This window comes from Amia ocellicauda, chromosome 14, assembly GCF_036373705.1.
Source record: "Amia ocellicauda isolate fAmiCal2 chromosome 14, fAmiCal2.hap1, whole genome shotgun sequence".
NCBI classification, from domain to species: Eukaryota; Metazoa; Chordata; class Actinopteri; order Amiiformes; family Amiidae; genus Amia; species Amia ocellicauda.
Window position 1 is genome coordinate 3533398 of NC_089863.1, and position 16506 is coordinate 3549903.

A 16506-nucleotide genomic window follows, 5' to 3' on the forward strand; every position below is an offset into this window, starting at 1 on the left:
TACCCTAAAGAACAAATAAAATTACTGAGTAAAACAAAACATAAAAATAAGTTTTCCCATACTCTAAACATTCACACTAAGAAGCAACATCACATCACATCACATCACATCACATCACATCACATCACATCACATCACATCACATCACATCACATCACATCACATCACATCACATTTACTGGTTCTGCTGCTGGTACATCTCTGGCCCTCTAGTGAACCGCGCTTCCTACTTTCATAGGCAGAACAATAGGGTCAGGGGAGCAGCAGGAAATGGTAATCAAGGAGGTGATGTGGGGAAGTCCATGTGGGAATGCAGAATGAAAATGACACAGGTGAAGCAATAAACCAATTCAAAAACAATTAAGGAATAAAGAATAAAGGAAACCAAAATAAGGTTAGCAATAAGTGGAAATAAAGAAAAAACATAAAATAAGATAATTTAGTCTACTCAATAATAATTAGTGAAGAAGGAACCAACAAACAATTAAATAATACGAGATTAAGGCCAGTCATGCCCCGCTCTTGACAATAGACACTGTTCATCCACAGCCCCCCTCATTGGAGTCTCTGCTCGGCCCTGTTATTGCATGGTCTTGGTTATTAAAAAAATATATACACTTATAGGCTACATACAGGCACCTTCAAAACACAACACGTTTAAAATGTAGCCCCTTGATAGGATCACATAAAATACAAGAAATTAAGGCTGTAAGAGATGCAACAGAGACCAGTAAGGCTAAAAAAATATGGCCTTCTGGAGGCACCGAACCGGAGGGTTAAAACATGCCATGTGCGGCCCCTGGGAGCTGAGAGGTATCAGCCTATCCATTTGCCTCTCCATGGGATCAAATGAAAGTCGACAAATGCAGCTCCATATACGAAACTGAGAGAATAAGGCTCCTGGAAGTGCGGAGCAGGTTGGCCGTGTGCGGCACCTGGAAGTTGCGAGATAAGGCTGAAGCAAGTGAATGCCAGCTTCTGGGGCCAGGAAAGCACAGGACAAAGCAGTGTTTTTATGTCACTAGCGGGGACTTGTGGTAGTTGTTCCATAGACTACAATGGGGGACTATACTGTGAAGGCTCAATGCATATGCCTTTGTTTCCAGGAGCTACAGGGGCGGACCCCACTCCCCTCACTTGCATAAAAATGTATTCAAATAGGTGGTTCGAAGCATTTAGAATCGCGAGGATCGGGTGCAGGAGGCTGAGGTCAAAACACTGGAATGCTGGAAACTATTAGGAACTGCTCAGCAAGGCTGCAGAACAGCAGGACAATACTTTGCATTGAGTGACTGACACAAAGGAGTATATACACAAAGGATAATGAGAAGGAAAACGGGAGACAGGTGGAAATGATTCAGGGATGATGATTGAATGATTGACTGATTAGAAACTGAGGTACAGAAATGGGATCTGAGCCTCAGGTGACCTCCAGTGGTGAAGCAGGGAATAAGTCAGACAGTGGATGTTACAATATCAACTGTGAACAACTATATAGCACCTGTCAACTATATAGCACCTGACAATAACTATATCTCACCTGTCAACTATATAGCACCTGACAATAACTATATCTCACCTGTCAACTATAAAACACCTGACAATAACTATATCTCACTGTCAACTATATAACACCTGACAATAACTATATCTCACTGTCAACTATATAACACCTGACAATAACTATATCTCACTGTCAACTATATAACACCTGACAATAACTATATCTCACTGTCAACTATATAACACCTGACAATAACTATATCTCACTGTCAATAACTATATTGCACAACAGACTTAGATAATGATAAGGACTGATAAGGAAGCAAGAGTAAAACCAAAGTCCAAATCTTGTGCCAAGTATCAGGATCAGTTTTCTCTGTCTCCATCTCCTCCCCCTCTCTCTCTCTCTCTTTATTACAGCTGGCAAAAGGGTAATAGTTTAGCAGCAACATTATAGGTAGCTGAGGAGGCAGGACTGCACCTGAATGATCACACACCCTTAGAGTTATTGTTCCACCTTCAGTAAACATCTCTGGTTTTATTCTTTTTTTTGTTTTTTTGGGGAAGTTGTGAGCAAAACACCTCAGAGGGGTAAGTTACAGTTTATTCTGTAATGAAGATCAGTTACTTAAATCAGTAAAATATGTACATTTTTGTATAGCACCCTTTGCAGGGTAGCCACAGTGCACGTTACAGACTGAAAAACAGACTAACAAAAACAAACTATAAACAATTAATAAAATAAACAATTAGGCATCATATGTCAGTTTGCACTGTTTTAAAAGCAATGCAAATCTAAAATCTGTTTCAAAGTCGGTCATCGCTAAAGGAATATGATAGCATATACTCACTCAATAGTTTACAACCCACGATTGCGAACTGGTGGCAGTTGTAAGTTGTAATGTTGTTTGGCTTGAATGGGACTTTCATACTTTATTGGGTGGAAGCAAGTGACCTGCAGTGGGGTCTATTCCTGAAATTGAATTATCAATTCTAAACTGGAGAGGGGTGAAGGGGTCTTGGTTATTTATACAGTATGCATGTGTAAATGGCCCTGTCCTGTGTAAATAGACCTGTGCAATAGCCCTGTGTAAATAAATGAAACTGCATTGCCCATTTCAAATATGTTGTTATGATTTTATATCCCTGATCTTGTCGATGCATTGCTAAGAGACATACTGCTGAAGCCACGTTTCACTCCTGAGCATCGAATACTCAGCAAAATATGCTTTTTGGTATCACTGCGCTCTCCAGTTGCAAAACGTGAGGCAAACTTATGTCACAAAAAGTAGTGCCTCTAATCAATAGCCCAAATCACATGCATAAGAGTGAACAGAAATATTTTCAATTAAAACTGAAGTTACTAAGAACCTGTAACATATCTCATGCAGGCATCTGAATAGGGTTAGGAGAAAACACTTTTGATTGCGTGTTAGGCAGTGGCACATACTTTTCCTGCTGGCAGCCATATTCCCATTATATGTTATGCACCTGTAGAGGTCACTACACTACATCCCTCGTCTTCTTAGACCAGTGGTTCTCAATCCTGGTCCTGGAGGAAAAATGACCCTGCTGAGCTCTCAATTACTTTATTGAACCCTTCATTGAAGTAATAATTTCCTAAATCAGAGCCGTTTAATGATTTTTAACAGTAGGGGTTTTAAGTGAAGTATAACATTGTATAAGGACATTATGATATTATTAAGGAACCAACTTTGTATCAGTTACACAATTTAAACATTTAAATGTAATCAAATTACTTTAATTAAGTAATTGAGAACCACTGTCTTAGACAATAATTACTCCACAAATACAAAATACAACGTAAAATTCCTTGTAACATATTTAAAGTTACTTTCTTAATGTTAACCAAATTAACTTGCTTTTCTCTCTTAAAGTAACATTTGTGCAATCATTATTTTATGACAAACATAGAAATCTTTTAATATACATTTCACATTTCGCATACTCGCATCTCTGAATGTTGGTGCAGAACTGTGCTTCATGCAGGGGCTGACTGGGACCAAAAAACAGTCCTGGTGTCACTGTTTCATCCCACACATCCCACAATTCACAAGCTCACCACCAGAGGTCGTCATCACCCGAATACTAAGCCTTCACATTCCCCAGCAATCAGCCACTTCACATTCCTCGGCACCATGTGCGCTTGTTCTATCTTGCACTCTCCTTCACTGCCCTCTGCTCCCCTCTGTGACTCCCATTCAATGCTAAGTCTAGTCTTCCTTCCGGTTACAATTCTCGGTGTTCCTTTTGCTTATTTTTTGCATGTTTTCAACCGCCTTGTGTACCTTGACCTGTGATTCCTGGATTCTTCCAACCAGCCTATTCACCTCATTGTTGGCCCTTGCTTGCCTTCGGATCCTCCTTGACATTGCTGTTTGCGGGTTCTGATCCTCGACTGTCCCTGCACCCCTGTTACTCCGCACCTGGGTTCTTCACACCTGAGCTGCTACATTACAGTAGTCTTAGCCACAACATGGACCCAGCGGAGAAATGTAAACTGCAGTCTGCCATGTCTCTTCAGGATGTCCGACTCAACGATCATGACACCAAACTGAGACAAATTGCAGACACATTGAATTGTCTACTTCAACAGCTACAACCAAGCACAGCTTCAACCTCTCTGCCTGCTGCACCTGTCACTGCAAACCCCACCATTGCTGTTGCTGCTGCTGCTCCTGAGGCTATTGCCCCTGCAACAGTCACATGGTCTGGCAATCCAGATAGATGTGAGGGGTTTCTATTACAATGTTCTTTGTATTTTGTCAATCAACCCTCCGCCTTCCTAGATGATGCAGCAAGAATAGCCTTCATCATCACCGTCCTGACCGGGAAAGCTTTGCAATGGGCGTCTGCAGTATGGAATCAGCAAGGTGCTGTCACACGCTCCATGAGGGTGTTCCTGTCCCAGTTCAAGGATGTGTTTAACCACCTGGCAGGGGGAAGAGGTGCAGGTGAACAACTGTTTTCACTCAGACAAGGCGGCTGATTATGCCCTCCAATTTCGTACCCTGGCTGCAGGCAGCGGGTGGAATGATAGTGCCCTGCTGGTCGCATTCAGAAGGGGACTGCATGTAGATATACAGTCGGAACTAGCCTGCAGGGATGAAGACTTTGGTTTACAGGAAATAATACAAATGGCTGTTCATGTGGATCATCTCATCCGGGTCAGAAGGAGACGTCCGACTCCCACCTTTTCTCCTCAGTCCACCATGTTCCCGCAACCTTCAAAGTCCAGCCCAGCCCAGGACAAGTCAATGCAATGTGCACTTGTCTAACGAATTAACCTATGTCTGTGCTTGTATTGTGGCCATAAGGGACATTTCTGCGACACTTGCCTTGTTCGTCCCAGCTCACCTTCCATACCCTCGGACAGTCCAGTCCAGTCCACTTTTTACCACGGCACAGAGTGAGATCCGTATCAAGCTCACTTGGGGCACTAACACTGTGTTGGTATCTGCTTTACTGGACTCGGTGTCTGCCAGCAATTTCATTCACCGAATAACTGTAAATCAACTGGGCATTCCTCTCATATATATTCCTCTCCTGTATACCTCCACTCAACATAACGGCAGTTAACAATCAACACATAGGTTCCTTCCATGTTTTTCATTGAACCAAAACCCTAACCATGCAAATCGGCATCTTCCATCAGGAAGAAATGTCCCTCCTTGTTATAGATTCCCCCGGTGCTGAGGTAATTTTGGGACTTCTATGGTTAACTTAGTACAATCCAACCATGTCCTGGGCTGATGGCGACATTATCAAATGGGGGTCAAACTGCCTTTCTTGATATCTGTCTATCCCGTGTGGAACCACGCATGGTGTAAGACCCCTTCTGTCCGTGCCTCCCATCTTTCCATCTGACTACCACGACCTGGCAGCTCGGTGTTCAATAAAGCCAAAGCACTTTGTCTGCCTCTGCACTGACTGGGAGACTGCCATTGAGCTATTACTGGAAAGGCTCCTACAAGAGGATGTACCTATTATTATTATTATTGTTTTTATTTCTTGGCAGACGCCCTTATCCAGGGCGACTTACAACCCTCTCTCTGTCCCCAAGTCCCAGGCAATGGACAGCTACAGTGAGGGAAAAAAGTATTTGATCCCTGCTGATTTTGTTCGTTTGCCCACTGACAAAGAAATGATCAGTCTATAATTTTAATGGTAGGTGTATTTTAACAGTGAGAGACAGAATAACAACAAAAAAATCCAGAAAAACGCATTTCAAAAAAGTTATAAATTGATTTGCATGTTAATGAGGGAAATAAGAATTTGATCCCCTATCAATCAGAAAGATGTCTGGCTCCCAGGTGTCTTTTATACAGGTAACGAGCTGAGATTAGGAGCACTCTCTTAAAGGGAGTGCTCCTAATCTCAGCTCGTTACCTGTATAAAAGACACCTGTCCACGGAAGCAATCAATCAATCAGATTCCAAACTCTCCACCATGGCCGAGACCAAAGAGCTGTCCAAGGATGTCAGGGACAAGATTGTAGACCTACACAAGGCTGGAATGGGCTACAAGCCCATCGCCAAGCAGCTTGGTGAGAAGGTGACAACAGTTAGTGTGATTATTCGCAACTGGAAGAAACACAAAATAACTGTCAGTCTCCCTCGGTCTGGGGCTCCATGCAAGATCTCACCTCGTGGAGTTTCAATGATCATGAGAACGGTGAGGAATCAGCCCAGAACTACACGGGAGGATCTTGTTAATGATCTCAAGGCAGCTGGGACCATAGTCACCAAGAAAACAATTGGTAACAAACTACACCATGAAGGACTGAAATCCTGCAGCGCCTGCAAGGTCCCCCTGCTCAAGAAAGTACATGTTCATTGGCAAACTTCAGATGGGCCTGTACATCTGAATGATTCAGAGAACTGGGTGAAAGTGTTGTGGTCAGATGAGACCAAAATCGAGCTCTTTGGCATCAACTCAACTCGCCGTGTTTGGAGGAGGAGGAATGCTGCCTATGACCCCAAGAACACCATCCCCACCGTCAAACATGGAGGTGGAAACATTATGCTTTGGGGGTGTTTTTCTGCTAAGGGGACAGGACAACTGCACTGCATCAAAGGGACGATGGACGGGGCCATGTACCGTCAAATCTTGGGTGAGAACCTCCTTCCCTCAGCCAGGGCATTGAAAATGGGTCGTGGATGGGTATTCCAGCATGACAATGACCCAAAACACACAGCCAAGGCAACAAAGGAGTGGCTCAAGAAGAAGCACATTAAGGTCCTGGAGTGGCCTAGCCAGTCTCCAGACCTTAATCCCATAGAAAATCTGTGGAGGGAGCTGAAGGTTCGAGTTGCCAAACGTCAGCCTCGAAACCTTAATGACTTGGAGAGGATCTGCAAAGAGGAGTGGGACAAAATCCCTCCTGAGATGTGTGCAAACCTGGTGGCCAACTACAAGAAACGTCTGACCTCTGTGATTGCCAACAAGGGTTTTGCCACCAAGTACTAAGTCGAAGGGGTCAAATACTTATTTCCCTCATTAACATGCAAATCAATTTATAACTTTTTTGAAATGCATTTTTCTGGATTTTTTGTTGTTATTCTGTCTCTCACTGTTAAAATACACCTACCATTAAAATTATAGACTGATCATTTCTTTGTCAGTGGGCAAACATACAAAATCAGCAGGGGATCAAATACTTTTTTCCCTCACTGTATACACAAGAGACATTGGAACTTGGGATCATTCGACTGTCTACATCACCTGCCGCAGCCAGTTTCTTCTTTGTAATCCCCACTTTAAAACTAGTTTTGAGAACACCTCTGCAGCAGACACATCCTCTAGTATCTCGTCAAGGGTAGTAATAGGTTGTCATTCACTCACAATAGCCTCATTAACTCTGCACATGTCAACACCAATCCGGACATCTCCACATTTCTTGTGCACTGCAATTAGTGGTGAAACCCATGGAGTAGGTCCATCTACCTTCTCAATAACGTGCATATCCCCTATCTGCTTCAGCTTTGCTTCAACAAGCTTTCTAACACCAAAGGGAACTTGATGTATTGGTTGTGCAATTGGGGTGACGTTTTCATCAACATGCAGCTCTAACTGATATTCTTATAGCTTGTGCTGTTCTTCAAAACATGACTTGTATTTCTGTTGCAGTGCAGCTTTCAATGTCCTTGTGTCCTCAGGTAGTACAGCATTCACTTATGCTTTTGGCTCAATATGCAAAACACCTACAGCAATGGCTGTTTTCCGCCCAAGCACGGATGTCTGTGAGCCTTTCACTACCAACACATCAGTTGTAAGCGAGTGTATTTCTAGTAGTGAACAGTCCTTCTACTGCAAGTGTTGTAGCTGAGCCATAAGCATACAGTTTCTTAGTGGTGGGTTTTAGGCCTATGTTGCATTTTCCTTCCAATGACTTAAACACAGTACTGCCCACGATGTTGCAACTAACTCCAGAGTCTATGAGCATATTCACTGGCTGATCATTTATTATGGCCACTTCAGCATCTCCTGCAGAGCCAAGTAAGGTAAATGCATACTCCACACTGTTAAAACTGCTTACTCATTTAGTCCAATGTATTCTGACGCTAGTAGGGTCTGATTGCACATCAAATGGAGCAAGATAGGGCAAACTCTGTTGTTTTTTCCTTTTGTATGTAGCAGTTCCAATCACAGCAGTGCGATCTACATGACGAGCGGTCATTAAGTTTGCCACATTGACTTTTGGTCGATATAATTTGTAAGAATGTCTTTGGTAGTACTAGGTTTGTACAGAACAATCAACTGTGGTGGTATACCATTTATAGTAAAACAAAGCATGCTGGGAAGTAAGGAGTGTTTGTGAGGACAAGGAGTAATCGGTGGTAGAAGCAAACCTGAAGTGGCTGCACGAGTTAATGTTCTGGTTTCTGGTTGTATATTTTTGCAGAAATCCTATTTGAGAAGTTGATTATTTTTTTAAACCACTTCTACCATGTTTACACCAAATAGTTCAGTGTTTTAACACCTTACACAGTGTAATTTTTCAACGCAGATGAAGTTTCCAATTAAACTTCCATTCTAGTTGTCGTCTGCATTGAAAAACGCAGAGGTTGTTTTCTCTGTTCTCTGTTTTTTTTTTCAACCACTTATTCTTAACATAACTCCTCCTACAACTTTGATGCTACTACCACGTGATTTGGTAATAAATTAGTTCACCATACAATTTTTTATGCAATTGGTTTGTATGTGAATTTCAGACTTATGGTTTGTCTAATAATTGAGAATAAAACTCATAGTTTGCCTGAAATCCCACACTTTCACCATTGGGGGAGATGTTTTGCCATGACAAATTGAGTAAGAATTAAACTGAACAGCAGCCATTGATATGTTGCATGGCCAATATCAAAGGAACACAAACAAACTCGATCGGGTATTACTCAGGCTGTGAGTAACGAGGTTCGAGGTTGGTTGCATTTTGCAACAACAATATATTGTTTATACGGGTTTGACAAGGGCAAAACGGAGAAATCACTGAAAAAGCAGACTTTTTGGGGGTATTTTAATAGCAACTGACGTCTCTCAATTCAGAAATTATGTACAGTGTCATTTTTCAACGCAGACAAAGTCTCCAATTAAACTTACATTTATAGTTATTATTGTGGTTTGGACGCACATTGTCTGTTTGATATCATTACTGTAATTTCAACTATTTCTTCCAGAATCGGAACGGCAGGAAAATGATGAAGAAAGTCTTCATCCTACCTTTACTGATTCTGGGTTTTTTGGTAAGTCGCTCATTCTGTGTTCAGAGGTCTTCCTGTCATCACAAAGCAGCAGCATCTGACATACTGCTAACAGCTGCCTGGAGGTGTCAGACTGAAGGAAAAAGCCTCTTTGTCTGAAAAAAAAACATCAATGAGAACAAGTGCCTCTGCTTCCATTCTGTATCCTGCATGTTTGAATAGAGTAATAGAGTAACAGACTAATAGAGTACTAGAGAACTAAAGAACTAGAGTAATAGAGTAATAAAGTGGTAGTGTAATAGTCATAGAGAAATTGAGTACTAGAGTAATATAGCAAAACAGAGTTATAGAATAATCTGACAATGGAGTAGTATAGCAGTATAGTAATAGAGTAATAACTACATGTAGTAATGTAGTAATATATTACATTAGTAAGATAGTAAAACAATGATTTACAGGTACGGCCATTCCTTTTCATGCATCTCATCCAGCCCAGCAAATGTTTAATGTAACATTGAAGTAATGATTCAAATGACTTTTCACCACTTGATGAATGAAGTATTATTGTATCTAGTTTGTGCTTCTGTCTCTCCTGTATTCCATCAAGGTATATTTGTACAGTTGGGAGGCAGTGACTCAGCCTCAGAGTATAAAGCTGCCCAGCCCCCTCTCCCAACATGAGTGGGACCAGATCCACTCCGGCACAAACCACAGCTGTCCAACCCAGACCCTGACCCCACCCCCTACCCCAGCGAACGACACCCACCTCAGCCCAGAGGAGTGGCAGGCTCTCAGGGAGGCTCTTCGCTGGCCGTCTCCAGACAGGCCTGTCACCTCCCTGGACAACACCACAGACCCCAGACACTGCTTCTACTATGTGGAGAACCTGAGGGACAATTACACAGTGGGGGACACTCTGAACATCACTCTGGTCGCCAGGGATTTCTCTGGGAATCCCAAAAGCTACGGAGGGGACTTCTTCCAGGCTCGGCTGCACTCCCCTGAGCTCAAAGCCAGCACTTATGGCTCGGTGCAGGATCACCACAATGGGACCTACACAGTCCAGTTCTCCCTCCTGTGGCCCGGTCAGGCCCGGATCTCCCTGCGGCTGATCCACTCCAGTGAAGCCGTGCAGGTTCTGCGCCAGCACAGGGAGGATGACCCCAACAAGGTGTCTTTCCGGGGGTATTTTGAGGAGGGGGGCAGATCAGAGACTGTAGTCTGCAACGCCCAGAGGAGCGGCTCACGCTGCTGCTGTGAGTACAAGGACCCTGCGACCGGGGAGATGTGGTTCTGCCAGAAACCAGCTGCCCTGCCCTGCCACGCCCTCGTCTACCACAGCGCTGGGACCTACCAGGCAAAACTGACCGACCTGGACAAGAGCCTTCTGGAGACGTGAGTCTCTGTGGAGATGCCCAGTGTGAGACCTGAGGCAGCAAATCTCCTCGAGGTCAAATCTCACATAATGTGTGTAGCTGTGTAGTAAAAGTAAAGCAAAGCCCAGAGAAATTCAACAGCAAATTACCAAGATTGTGCTCATTTCTGAAGGTTTTTAGACTTTGGACTAATTCTTCCCAACAGGAAGTTAACTGACATTGGGATATCAGGAACTGACCCTATAACCCACATCCTGCCCTTGGACACAGAAAGCAGTAAGTATGGATTTACCTGTGTGTGCTTGCCTGTGACACTTCCTACCCACCTCCCTCTCTCTGTGTCTAAGACTCTGTTTCTCCCCAGGACAGGAGCAGAAGTGCGCTCCCGGTTTGGACACTCCGGTTCCGGCCGGGTTCTATTTCCAGGACCGCTGGACCTCGCTGGTCTGCTCCGCTCGCAGTTTCTCCAGCGCAGAGCAGATAGTCGGCTGCCTGAAGGACAAGCAGCTGTACATGATGGGCGACTCCACGATGCGCCAGTGGTTTGAATACCTGCAGACGACTGTGCCCAGTAAGAGCCCGAGACATCAACACACCCGATACGCCATTCTGCCCTACCGGACATTCAAGATCCCGAGGGCGCGGCTGCACTACATCGCCAACGAGATTGACGGGTTGGCAGAAGAAAGCCACACCGTGGTGGTCGTCAACCTCTGTGCACACCTCACTACCTTCCCACTGGCCACGTACGTCCGCCGGGTCGCAATTATCCGAGAGGCGGTGCGCTCGCTGCTGCACCGGAGCCCCCAGACACTCGTGGTCATCAGGTCGGCCAACACCGGCTACAAGAGCATCTACGGCAGTGACTGGCTGTCCCTGCAGCTGGACACCGTGCTCAGGAGGATGTTCCAGGGTCTCCCTGTGGCCTTCATCGATGTCTGGCAGATGACCTCCTGCCACTACACCCCGGACCAGATCCACCCCCAGCCTGTCGTCATCCGGAACGAAGTTAACCTGTTCCTGTCCTTCGTTTGTCCCCAGTGAAGCTCACTGCCGGTGTCCCACAGAGCCGGAACTGTCTCTGATTCTTGCATGAGTCATAAAACAAAATGAAACAAGTCTTTGCTTCAGTTCTTGCTTCAAAACTAACATATGCCCACATAACAGGATAACTTCAATGTGTGGCTTTTAGACATCATATAATGTATTTTATTTGTTTGTAGTAATAGTAGGAGTAGTATTTATGTGTAATTTTTGCTTATTCATTTGTTGTTCTCTTGTACATAGAATTGATGGAATTAGGAAAAATGTATTGAGTTTTGAATTGTGGTTAATATCGGATAGTTTGTTTGTTGCCAGCAGGATGTTACAAGTAAAGGACTGACATCAATAAGTGTTGTATTATGGAGAGACATCTGTGAAACAGACTTGTATCCATAAACATTTTGTATTTTTTGTAATTACAGATGCAAATCAAAAATACGAGACAGGGACAGGGAGATACTGTCAAAAAGTTTAGTATGCGTATCAATTAATTGGTCTTTATTATTATTATTTAAAAAAAATTCTGAGCAGATGCCCTTGTCCAGGCAATACAAAGTGCAATAATACAGTGCAATTCAGGCAGAATACACTCTACAAATTAAGATATTTAGAATTTACACAAGTGTATAAGAGATACAGTAGCAATATATAAGATCTTACATCCTAGATTGTAAAAGCTGATAAGTGCAGTGGAGAGGAGGCAGAGTTATTTTTCTGGCACTGGAGGAGCGCAGTGGTCTGGAGGGGATGTATGGAGAGACGAGGGTCTGAAGGTAGCTTGGTGCAGTGTGGTCGAGACAGTGGTACGTGAGGGTCAGTGTCTTGAACTGAATGCGTGCCGGTATCAGGAACCAGCAGACGAAGAAGGAGAGAGTGTGGTGGATTCAAAAGGGATTGAGATGGGGAGGTCAGCAGAAGGTGAGGAAGAGTGGGGGAAAAAGAGGAGATCTGATTTGGAGAGGTTGAGCTTGAGGTGATGTGAGTGCATCCAGGCGGAGATAGCAGATAAGCAGGAAGAGATGCGAGAGGGGATGAGAGGGTCAGAAGAGGGAAAAGACAGGAAGCACTTAAAAAATAATACAAATAAAAAATACAAGTACAAAATAAAAATAATAACGAATTGGCATGAAATCACGGTCAAAAATACTTCACAAAGGTCACAGGCACAGGGAACAATCAATGAGGATTGAACAGCACATGCATCAGTTTCTTTTTTTCCACTCTTATTTTTTTACTAGTATATCCCTCCATCTGTATAGTTTACCATTGAGTTACGCCATGATGTGTAACACTAATTAGTCTGGTGGCTCATTCTATATATAGTTCTGTAATTAACAACAGGTCGATGATTGCAGTTTGGCATCGAATGAACCACCATTGAGCAAAACACAGAGCTCCTGTGCCGAGCCGTCATTTGACGCACCCTATCACGCCCAAGCATCAAATGCCAGTGATCCCATTGCGTCCAAAAAGCAGTATAATTACAGATCTATATATTTATGGTTAAAAATAAATGTCTTTGTTTTGGGAAGACTCCACTGAATCATCATCAGAAGAGGAGGAGGTGGAGGTGAAGATGAAGAAGAGATATCATTAATGTGGTCAGGAATCCCTTGACTATTCTGGGAGGAAATGCAAGTGCACAGCATCTGTTGTTCATGAAGGATATAAGACCTGCTTCAACACTGTAGGATGTTTTCCATGGCAGATTAGCACAGAGAGATGCTGAAGAGGTATTATTTAATTAAATACTGAATATACTGGTGTAGCAATGCTCAGTAAAAACACATTCGTATTGAACAAATGCTTTTCATCGCATACTGTGTAGCATTTGGCTTGGATTTGTAAAAGAAAAAATAAGTAATTTAACTTCTAAAAATAAAGAACATTTGCCTTGAACTTTAATTTGAACTGTGTGTTTAAACGTGGATAAGTGCATTTTTGTTTTGTGTGTGCATATGTGTGTAAGCGTTTGCTTTTGCAGTTTGCAGCTCTGCCATTTCCCCACTCCCCCCACTCCTTCGTCTTCTTTTAGCCTTTGCTGCCATCTTCTAACGCCGAGTTGTAAACGCTTCACACTCAATCTGTCCTCTGTTTCAATCGGTTTCTTGTATCTTGTCCAGGATGGCCGACGTCTGTCGTTATGTTATACAAGTGTAAAATATATATTGCGTCCGTTCTTCCTTCCCTGTCTCCCGATTTCTCCGTCTCTCATTTTCGAGAAGAATAGAGACACAGTGTCACTCCAGGCACTTATAGGCACTGGCACTGAAATATCAGGGATTACCACCTGCAGGTCCTGACATTTAATAAGACTTTTGGTGGCAGTTCCCTTACTGGTGTGTCAGTGTATCAGTGTGTCAATGTATAAGTGTGTCAGTCAGTGTGTCAGTCAATCAGTCAGTGTGTCAGTCAGTCAATGTATCAGTCAGTGTGTCCATCAATCGGTCAGCGTATCAGTAGGCGCATTTACACTGCCATTTCTGATCCGGATCAAATGCACACACACACACACACACACAATATGAATATTCAGTGCATGCCATGGGTAATAATAAACCAGGAAGTTATAGCTCATAATCATAATAGGCCAACTAAAAACCACCTGCAAAGAGCAGTACTGACACAAACAAGGAAAAGTCTGATGTCCTACCCTACTCTAGCTTTCTGATGAACACACAGCTCAACCAGACTTGTCTTAGTCATAAAAGGTTCCAAAGACTCATAAACAAATCGTGATGCAAAGTTTACTCCAACACCCCAGTCAGAATAGCACAGAGCCATAGCGTCTGGTCTTAAAACCATTCAACCAGGGCTGGAACTAAAGGACTTTTGGCACCAAAATTTTGCTCCATGATACCAATACTAATTTTAGTAGTACACTCCTGAGGTTTTATGCATCTCTCAATGAACAGACCTTTCAAAAGACCAGGGCCCATGCTCAAAAGATGCTTGTACTGTTTGGTTCAGCCTACATATGCGAACAGACATTTTCTGTGATGAAATCCAATAAATCAAAGAACAGATCCTCCATTAGTGACGCCCACCTTGCAGCAGTACTTGGCATTGCAACATTGGAAATGACACCTGACTTCACCTCCCTTGTTAATTGATGATTTCTCTCCCTGTGTGTCTGTGTATACAAGGTCACTGTCTCTCTGCGCTACAGGACTGTGCTGTAGTTCAACCCTGATACCCAGAGGCTTGATATATCGTACAAACCCCCTTATATTAAACATTACGTATGCCTTAAATTTACCCCGGTTTGACTATATATGGGTCTTCCCGAGCAGTTGTCAGGCAGAAACCGAACTTGCACTCATCACGGGACAGACATGTGGGTCTGTTATCTTTCTCTCCTGTCTGGTCTGCATTAAACTGCCTGTAGTTTGTAACTTCTCTAAGACTGTTCTTGAGACTGCCTCTTGAACCTCTTCCTTGCAGCTGCTTGTAATAAAAAAAACTTTTGATTGGAGGTGCATCTCTCTCTGGATTTCTACGACTCTTCATTAATGTCCAAGAGAGACTCTCTTCTTCACATTGAATAAGTAAAAGTTTTAAGTTAGATCTATTTTACACATTCTAACATAAATATCAGTGTAAATATTGTAGTGATTCTAGCGGGTGTCTGTGTGTATGTGCCAGTAGGGCAGCCCAAAGGTGGGGGGAGGATGTAGAAGTGTGTATGCAGGGTGGGCGGGACAGTTCGGGGACCCTGTCTGTGTGCATGAGTGTGAATGTGTGTTATACAAGGATTATTAGAAACACCTGTTCAATTTCTCATTAATGCAATTATCTAACCAACCAATCACATGGCAGTTGCTTCAATGCATTTAGGGTTGTGGTCCTGGTCAAGACAATCTCCTGAACTCCAAACTGAATGTCTGAATGGGAAAGAAAGGTGATTTAAGCAATTTTGAGCGTGGCAGGGTTGTTGGTGCCAGACGGGCCGGTCTGAGTATTTCACAATCTGCTCAGTTACTGGGATTTTCACGCACAACCATTTCTAGGGTTTACAAAGAATGGTTTGAAAAGGGAAAAACATCCAGTATGCGGCAGTCCTGTGGGCGAAAATGCCTTGTTGATGCTAGAGGTCAGAGGAGAATGGGCCGACTGATTCAAGCTGATAGAAGAGCAACTTTGACTGAAATAACCACTCGTTACAACCGAGGTATGCAGCAAAGCATTTGTGAAGCCACAACACGTACAACCTTGAGGCCCCTTAGTGCCAATTGGGCATCGTTTAAATGCCACGGCCTACCTGAGAATTGTTTCTGACCATGTCCATCCCTTTATGACCACCATGTACCCATCCTCTGATGGCTACTTCCAGCAGGATAATGCACCATGTCACAAAGGTCGAATCATTTCAAATTGGTTTCTTGAACATGACAATGAGTTCACTGTACTAAACTGGCCCCCACAGTCACCAGATCTCAACCCAATAGAGCATCTTTGGGATGTGGTGGAACGGGAGCTTCGTGCCCTGGATGTGCATCCCACAAATCTCCATCAACAGCAAGATGCTATCCTATCAATATGGGCCAACATTTCTAAAGAATGCTTTCAGCACCTTGTTGAATCAATGCCACGTAGAATTAAGGCAGTTCTGAAGGCGAAAGGGGGTCAAACACAGTATTAGTATGGTGTTCCTAATAATCCTTTAGGTGAGTGTATGTGGGGTGTTATTGTGTTGGGCTAGGGGAGGGATGTTCGTGGGTTACTTGTGTTTGTGTGGCTTTCCCTGTCTCCGGGTGGTACAGCTGGAGAGCAGTGATTGGCGGGTGGGAGTCACCTGATAGAGGGATATATAAGGGCGTGGTGACACGCCGCTCGGGGAGTTGCGTAGGACTTAGTTAATG

The 16506-nt window shown here is 43.5% G+C and overlaps 1 protein-coding gene across 1 annotated transcript; it reads left to right on the forward strand.

Annotated features, from left to right (window-relative positions):
* Positions 1–1967: 1967 nt before the first annotated feature.
* Positions 1968–13543, forward strand: LOC136768313 (NXPE family member 3). Its single transcript, XM_066722448.1, has 5 exons — positions 1968–2094; positions 9201–9266; positions 9832–10619; positions 10806–10876; positions 10965–13543. Exons 2-5 carry the CDS (start codon positions 9219–9221, stop codon positions 11642–11644), a joined length of 1587 nt encoding a protein of 528 aa, XP_066578545.1. The 5' UTR covers positions 1968–2094; positions 9201–9218; the 3' UTR covers positions 11645–13543.
* The last annotated feature ends 2963 nt before the right edge of the window (positions 13544–16506 follow it).

Excerpts from the sequence above, each read along its gene's own strand:
- LOC136768313 (XM_066722448.1), top strand. The coding sequence starts at position 9,219 with ATGATGAAGAAAGTCTTCATCCTACCTTTACTGATTCTGGGTTTTTTG. Across the intron at positions 10,620-10,805 it reads GACAAGAGCCTTCTGGAGAC|GAAGTTAACTGACATTGGGA; the intron begins GTGAGTCTCTGT and ends TCTTCCCAACAG. Across the intron at positions 10,877-10,964 it reads GCCCTTGGACACAGAAAGCA|GACAGGAGCAGAAGTGCGCT; the intron begins GTAAGTATGGAT and ends GTTTCTCCCCAG.